The sequence below is a fragment of the Pecten maximus genome, chromosome 8 (genome assembly GCF_902652985.1).
Source record: "Pecten maximus chromosome 8, xPecMax1.1, whole genome shotgun sequence".
Lineage (NCBI taxonomy): Eukaryota > Metazoa > Mollusca > Bivalvia > Pectinida > Pectinidae > Pecten > Pecten maximus.
Window position 1 is genome coordinate 14,651,535 of NC_047022.1, and position 8,721 is coordinate 14,660,255.

Consider the following 8,721-nt stretch of genomic DNA (forward strand, 5'->3'; position numbering starts at 1 on the left):
ACGCATATCCAGCAAGTTTGTTCGGCTTGGCAATATAATTATAATATACAATGCTTGAACTTATTCATGCTATTCAAATATTCCAAATCTTTTATCGAGTAGAATATATTATATGGTTCAACCTTAAGATCAATATCACATTTCTTTAGTGAGAACATTACAAAAGGACAAAAAAACAAAAACAAAAAAACGAAACAAAACTAAAAGCCACGAAGCTGCCTATACTTTAAAAAACGTGTTGGTTTATAGACGATAGGTCCCTTTCATTAGATATAAACATAAACGCCCTCCCATTCGTGACACATACCAAACAATCTGACACAGGTGGATGTGAGACTGTTTAATACAGACTTACATATACATTATATATATATATATATATATATATATAGTTCATAACACACTCATCAAATATCTTCATTAAACATACAGTCATACAGATATCTTTGATGGTATTGCATGCGTCACTTAACGCTTCAAAGATTGGAGTTTTAAATTGTTTATCTATAATAGCATCTCATCTTAAGAATGACGAATAGGTAAAATTGCTTAGATCCGTTCCATATGTTTTCTACACTGGCTTGCTATCACAGAGTCAATTTTCTCTCGATCACAGAGTCAATTTTCTCTCGATCACAGAGTCAATTTTCTCTCGATCACAGAGTCAATTTTCACTCCATGTCATTATAACTCGATTCATACACGTCGAAATGGAAAGCGTTGCCCACTTGGGGATTTTCCTGTCAATTTCCTCAGTTATTTGGGGCATTCTTACCACAAACAAAGAATCTTGATTGTAAACATATTAGAAATGTCTGCTTTCACCACATTTGTTCATGTCACCACGGATTCTTTACGACGAAAGGTCACCGAGGTCAACATCGTCGGTTGGCCCAGTAGAAAACGATCGAGTACAAACAAACTGTCATCACGATTTGCACTGTTCGTTAACAAAAATATGTTGTGTGTCCTAAGGAGCCATCAATTAAAACATAACTAAGGACAGTAGCGAAGTGTCCCAATCTATCACATCTGTTGTTAATGGTACTACTTGAAACTGTTTACCCGCGTTGGACCAATCCTGTGTGTAGTGATACAGTCAACACACACATGTTTAATCTCAGAACTAATGGATATGGCCAACGCATTCAAAGTGAATTCATTGTATTTTTATCAGAATTTGAGGAAATTAGTAATATACATGGAAAGGGAACTGTAGCTCAGTTCTCTAAACCAATGTCTTAGTACATTGACAATGGAAAAGACAGTTCCACCATATCCTTATTTTGGCTCTCTGTACAAGTTACAAGAATAATCCTTGTTCCCCAATGTTATGTCTTGGTTTAAGTTCCTGAGAGGTATCACTTTTTAGACCGTAGCACTAAGCGTTTCTCAGTATATGTGACTTTATATACCTGGTATAAGCATATCCCCATTATCATCACACCTTATACCCATCTATGACTCGCTATACCTGGTATTAGAATATTCCCATTGTTATCACACCTTATACCCATCTATGACTCGCTATACCTGGTATTAGAATATCCCCATTGTTTTCACACCTTATACCCACCTATGACTCTCTATACCTGGTATTAGAATATCCCCATTATTTCCACACCTTATACCCATCTATGACTCGCTATACCTGATATTAGAATATTCCCATTGTTATCACACCTTATACCCATCTATGACTCTCTATACCTGGTATTAGAATATCCCTATTATTTCCACACCTTATACCCATCTGTGACTCGCTATACCTGGTATAAGCATACCCCCATTATCATCACGCCTTATACCCATCTATGGCTCTCTATACCTGGTATTAGAATATCCCCATTGTTATCACACCTTATACCCATCTATGACTCTCTATACCTGGTATTAGAATATCCCCATTGTTATCACACCTTATACCCATCTATGACTCGCTATACCTGATATTAGAATATCCCCATTATCATCACACCTTATACCCATCTATGGCTCTCTATACCTGGTATTAGAATATCCCCATTGTTATCACACCTTATACCCATCTGTGACTCTCTATACCTGGTATTAGAATATTCCCATTATTTCCACACCTTATACCCACCTATGACTCTCTATACCTGGTATTAGAATATCCCCGTTCATTAGCTCCCCGTTCAACATGTCCTCGTTCACAATATGGCCATTACTGAGTCCGTTATAACCGTTCACTAATCCTGCGTTCATGAGATTAATGTTTTGGATTGTAACATCTTCTTTCTCCGCCGTCTTATCTCTGTTGTATCTCGGCAAGAGTATCGTGGAAGCTCCTGGTCCATCGGGATCACTGAAACATTTGCTGTCAGTCTTTGATGATGTTTGCTTGTCCATTTTACGTTTCTGAATTCTTTTAGTTGTGAATGTCCGTGCAGTGAACTCCATGCTCGTACGGTACCATTTCCGACACTCATCTATATGGTAGTCCATACAAGAGGCGAACACCTTACACGGACGTTTGGGATATATCACCAATGTCTCGGAGAAGTGTCTTGGTTTCACTTTAGGTTCATAATACGTGTGGCTCACAAATCGTTTCTTTGTGCAGTTACTAAACAGTATGATAGTATCTTTGTGGTGTACAGGTGTGAGCGTGGGTTCCATATGCACTTCACCGTGGAAACGTTTCATGTTGTCGTACGTTACTGTACTAACGTCGTACTTATCCTCAAAGTTGGGCAGTTTCACTACAGCTAATGTCTCTTCCACGTGGTCAGGCGTCAACTTCATGATGTTCAGGGATATGAAAATAAATGAATAGTGACTGCCCTTGTTTGATCTTGTTGCAGTTGTATTTCATGTACGGCGGTGTAGTATGTGGCACGCTCGCCCCCCTCGGGCATGAGAACGACAATACACTGACAGTAGGCCAAGCAGGTCCTTTATCTAGTTCCCCGCGCTCTCAGGTGTGTATCACAGTCCCACACTGACATACCAGGAGAAACCACTATCAACCTTCACTTGTACAACGATAGCCTGCTTTTCTGTCAACGGCCGTCTGTTTCTCTCTCAACAAGTTCCCGTATTTCAATCAGCGGTGCTGGACAGGCTCCATATATAGCTTCCACTAATACCGACGGCGAGTTATTCAACGGAACATGTGCTACAACGTGAAAGCAATAATGAATGTCTGCAGTAAGGAAGAGCTATTTCTCAACCTCAGACAAAACGCTTTCATTGACACGACCTAGCTCGGACAGGACCGAACCACAACCTTTATGTCCGGAATGTGCAAATCACTTGACAGTTAAAGCGAACACAAAGCAGGTATTCAGATCGCGGAGGAAGTCGTATCGATCCTTACTGCCCGATCGCCCGCGGAACACTAGTTTACAGTGTATCTTCTACCCCACAGCTGTACCACCTTACAACTCGGATGGAATTAATATTTCATTGAGCGACATCCCTGCCTTTATTTATAGCCAGGTCTTACCTTAATCTGATGATTGGCTATGTATTGTTAACGTACAATGAGTCTGCGGTGTTTAAATGTGTATGCGTCTCTAGTTTAACTATTCACAGGTAACGTGTATATTACAGGGCTGACTTCAAGGCCTTTTACAGGCTCACTTACCTGTTCATTTCCACAGGTAATCACATCTATAAACACAGCTGTGACGTAGCGTGTTGATGTACTACACAGCTTTAAAGTGTATCTACACACTGAAATTGCATTATGTCAAACTTATCTAATCAAACAGCTAGGAAACTATTCGTATAACAAAAAGGATGTAATGATACACTGCCCACTTTAAATTTTATATTGATTCATATTCTGAACGTGGAGAGGTTTAGCACAGTTCGCCTGTACCTTTGTGTATAGCGCGGTATTGGCTGTGTTCACTCCGAACGTGGAGAGGTTTAGCACAGTCCGTCTATATATCGTTATTGCGTGACAAGGAGGAACTATTTACACTAAGATCAAGAAACAAATGTTTGTCTAGAATAAACAGACGATAACGTCGAGTGTACCATACACCGTTAATGGTTCTACTTATGTCCCAACATCTCCCCTCAATGGTCCCCAGCCGTCTGTATATTGTCGTTACGTACGGCACGTACATGCCATTTTAAGTTATCGTATATACTAGTAACACGCACACCTCCGTATGTCGATATATGAGCTCCCCTGTCTCTGTGTGTCTCCGTGTGTCTCCGCGTGTCTCCGTGTGTCTCCGTGTGTCTCCGCGTGTCTCAATGTGTCTCCGTATGTCTCCGTGAGTCTCTGTGTGTCTCCGTGTGTCCCTGTGTGTCTTCGCGTGTCATCGTGTCTCTGCGTCATCGTGTGTCATCGTGTGTCTCTGTGTGTATCCGTGTGTCTCCGTGTGTCTTCGTATGTCTCCGTGTGTCTTCGTGTGTCTTCGCGTGTCTCTGTGTGTCTCTGTCTGTCTGTGTGTCTGTGTGTCTGTCTGTGTGTCTGTCTGTCTGTCTGTCTGTCTGTCTGTCTGTCTGTCTGTAATTGAACAGACTAGTCATTGGCAGTATACGTTTGGCATGTAGTAGTAATTGTCATAATTATTTCTATTCATAGACACAAAGTTCAGCTAAATAAGAGTTGTATAAGAATTCATCAAGTACAAACGTTAGATGACGAAACATATTATTATATCATTATTTGTATATTGTTGATACATATGCATCAATCTAATGTATAATAAAGCCAAAACATTAACATAATAGTTTATTTCATTGATATACATAACACTACATAGTTGCATCATAAATAACTAAGTAAACAATACAAAAATAAATCGTTTACACATGATAACAATTGTATGGGCGTGAATGATACCAGATCTGGCACACTAATGCATTGACATCCACACGTTCTGTATCTAGTGAAATGTGACATTGACGACTCGGTATTATATGTATTAGGAGACACATATGACAATAAAACAGGCTAGTGTGTTAAATAGGATTGGATTGATAAATTAAGTTGATGGTTCATGCCATACATTTATAATATTTTACTAAAAGTATCATATTATATCAAAACACTTTTTGCATAAACAATAGATACTACCGACATAGTAACGAAACTCTAAATCTATCTCTAAAGCCAAGGAAGATATCAACAATAAATAAATAGTTTAAGAATAAAACCATAATATTAATTAGGCATAATTACTGGATTTTCTCTAAGATCGAAAGAACACAATCAGCATTACACTGATCATTTTTAAAAAGGACAATTAAATATATGACCGTAAAAAGAGCTCAAATCAGGAACAACGTTAGGCTACAGCCACACGAGGTTTGGTTAAAAAGGAACCCGCTTGCATAACTTGGGAAAGCAACAGAAACTAGTCATTATATCACAATCAACATAAACAAAAATCAACATTTGTATGGAGACCATTGAATAAGCACAAAAATAATAAGACCATGTGTTTTGAAAGAGAAACCGTCTTCTGCCTCACCTACTACACTTGCCATAAAAAATCAATGTCAAATCCGGGAAACGATTATACCTGATGTGTTTTACTGTATGAAGTACAATAACAAATGTAAGAAGGGGCCAATCGTACCCCCGTTTCAGGAATAGGGATCGTTTCATTAATCGCAACAGGCGACTGGAGAAAGACCCCTTTCCACAACAGAAGGTTATTTTTTCTGTGTCGCCTACCTGAAGACACTGAAGAGTCCAGATTTTTTGTTTTTTTCTTCTCTCATTATAACACGTTGGACCCCCCCCCCCCCCCCTCCCCTTCCTTCCTGTCTGCTTGTATTTTCCTCTCTGTTAAATCTTCCCGTGTCATCTGTCTTCATTTGGTTGTTGGAAGGAACGCTAAGCCACAGTGTTAGAATAAACAATTATTCTAAAAGTGCTAAGGTACAGAAGTAAGAAAAACAAATCAGAGCACTAATGATATATGATATCGGAGACAGGACCTTCCTAACAATGCTGACGAATAAATGAATGTGGATTACTCCACGTCTGTATTTACGCACTGAACAATATATTGATGTACAATGTTATTTGTAAATTGATAACAAGTTCTACTTCTGGTCTCATTTGAGAGAGAATTCGATGCTACTGCAGCCTCATATCTAAAGAATCTTGTACTCTACAGTGGTGTGTATTTTTTTCCAACTGCTTTCTCTGATTTCCTAGCACTTTATTAATAGATAAGCCACAATTGGTTAACGTCCTCTAGAGCTTGCACTGATATGAACATTGCGTAGCAGTAAAAGATAATCTAAAAAGGAACGGACAATCTTGAAAGGTATACCTTAAACTATATATATCTGACATAATACTACTTGGATTTTCTTGTTCGAGGCTGATTATATTAAAGATCTTTCCAGAAAAGGTTATAGAGACCTGCAAAGTCTTTCAATTTCACATAAAGGTATATTGCCGATGCGCAATTGTAAATAACAATAATTTTGTTGTTGACAAGTCAATCGGATATTCCCTCTCGAACAGACATTTTAACATCAGCTTCTTACCCCGATCTTTCAACATAACCAACAGCGAATTTCAGCTAATTATCCTTATGATCTTCATTTCCCTATTAATAATTTTCCATTTTCTTTCCCTAGATGGCTACATCCCTTCTTTCCGGCGAGCCAGTCTTAACATGACTCAATTTAGTCGACATTCCCAGTTGATTCGGTAATCAAGGAATTCTTCCTATGTTATCAACACAGATGCGAGGAATGCATGCTGATGAAGAACACAGAGAAAATATTTACTACCGGCATAATGACCTCATTTTGAAAAAAACCCATTTATACTTGTATTTTCATTTTGACAATATGACTTATCCTGGATTTGACATAGAAGCACAAGACGCTTTCACTCTCGGAACACCTAGTCCTAATCTCATAGCATTGTTCATTAATCTCCATGTAAGTCGTTATTTACATTACGTATGTGTCCCCGATTTATCGATTTTGAGCTAGAATGACTGTATCATTATGTCGGTATTCTTATATATATATATTGAATAACTGCATATCAAGTCGTATGGAGATTTTGATAGAACGTAATATATGTTTTGAGTAGCCAAGAAGTAGGAATAGAAACAAGATATTGATTTTATCAAGTTTTATTCTTATCTTCAATCACCTCTTTTTGTTATAGCGGCATCCAATCTGTTACGGAAGTCTCCCCCCCCCCCCCCCCCCCCCCCAAAAAAAAGAGAAGATTTTCATGATATGGGCCTAACACAATTTGTTCAAGATCAGAAATATATTTACATTATCTGTTAAAGTTTTTAAAAGTCTGTTATCACGAAATGAAGAATGGTCAAGGAAATGACAATTTTACTAATGCATTTCTTTAATTATCTTTGCTGATGCAATTACCGTCAAAATATTGATTTATACGAGAAAAGGTTGTTCTCCATCATGATAAAAATCTTCCAGAGAAACTGATATTTTGATTTGAGCAATACTTTTAGGTAGGCAAACGATAGGGTTGAAAGGGATATAACTCTATCCGGCTTGTCAGTAAATTCTTTATCGATTTCTAGTAATCTGTACATTTTCAGGATCACGACTAATTAAAGAGTAGTCTCACTATTAAAATACATGTAGTTGAATTAATATCTGAATAACACACAAAAACAATGAAAATTTGATTAGTTAGCGGCTGATAACAAGTACAAAATAATTAAAGAATTGGTTGTGTTCATGAATAAAGATGAAATAAATAAATGAAAAATAATAAATAAATAATAAAAAATATAGTTTTCGGCTCTCCTTTGTTTGTCCTTCCCCGATATTATTTTTGTCTTACCTTAATTCTTATTTATTTCCTCTGTACTTCCTGTTTAGATCTTCACTCTACTTGTTATTCATACAATTAACACATTTTCGTTGCAATGCTGTGCATATTCTTTAAGTACGTGTTCTTGTTTAATTTTAAAATCAACCTCATTTCCCGTTTTGCTAATTGCTGTGTTTTGATATATTCCGTTGGTTCCATTCCTTTTTTATGAAATTTAATTTGGATCCAATTGTTGTGTCCGCTCTGCAATCTCATCAACTCTTATAATTGGCCTCTCTCGGTGTGTGGTTTGACATCCCTTCGGTTCACTTTGCTGACATAATCCTTCGTCTTAATATCTCATCATTTTCTTTTATTGTCTTGAACTTCTACATTCTATTTTCTGCAACAGGGCAACACGTAATAGTTTGTTACTTGAAACCAAAGCAAGGGAATATGTTGTAATACGATAGTTCTTGACTTAAGACAGGGAAGCGATGCAATATTCGGTCAAACGCAATTTCATCAGGATAAGATGTGAGATGATTCATAGTACAAACACCGGATCTTTAGTCGTTGTGACAAAGGGGAAGTAGAAAACTGCCAAGTAAATTGATGGAAACGTATTCCCCAACGATTTCCCAATCATTTCGCTTACAAGTTAGAATGGTAATAGTCTAGAATGGCAGGGATACGACAGCGATACTATCTCTCTACAGGGTGATTGGAACATGTATATAATAAAGGAGTTATTGATGTATAGTTAAGAATGTCGGCCTTGATTAAAGAGGGTTGATATATGATCAGGAAAAATGGCTTTGCAAAATTGTAATTACGGCATGAACGTCTGTTGGAATACGGTTATACCAGAAAGAAACTTGATATTTTTGACGCACCCCAAGGGGTTCAAATCAGTGCCACAATTGCATTTGTCAGTTGAAAACAACTTGAAAGCAATTGCT

At 37.6% G+C, this 8,721-nt stretch overlaps 1 protein-coding gene across 3 annotated transcripts; it reads right to left on the reverse strand.

Annotated features, from left to right (window-relative positions):
- Positions 1-1,153: 1,153 nt before the first annotated feature.
- LOC117332577 (refilin-B-like) lies at positions 1,154-3,457 on the reverse strand. Of its 3 annotated transcripts, none has more exons than XM_033891549.1 (2): positions 2,124-3,457; positions 1,154-1,887 (listed from the first exon to the last, which is right to left on the reverse strand). In XM_033891549.1, exons 1-2 carry the CDS (start codon positions 2,767-2,769, stop codon positions 1,862-1,864), a joined length of 672 nt encoding a protein of 223 aa, XP_033747440.1. In that variant the 5' UTR covers positions 2,770-3,457; the 3' UTR covers positions 1,154-1,861. The 3 variants fall into 3 exon arrangements, with proteins under 3 accessions (XP_033747440.1, XP_033747439.1, XP_033747438.1); XM_033891548.1 differs by having other exon boundaries at positions 1,154-2,005; positions 2,124-3,456; XM_033891547.1 differs by having other exon boundaries at positions 1,154-1,989; positions 2,108-3,454.
- Between the last annotated feature and the right edge of the window lie 5,264 nt (positions 3,458-8,721).

Bases quoted from the DNA above. Each gene is read 5' to 3' on its own strand.
- LOC117332577 (XM_033891549.1), bottom strand. From the start codon at position 2,769: ATGAAGTTGACGCCTGACCACGTGGAAGAGACATTAGCTGTAGTGAAA. The intron at 1,888-2,123 runs GTATAGAGAGTC...TTCTAATACCAG, and splicing joins CGGGGATATTCTAATACCAG to GTATAGAGAGTCATAGATGG.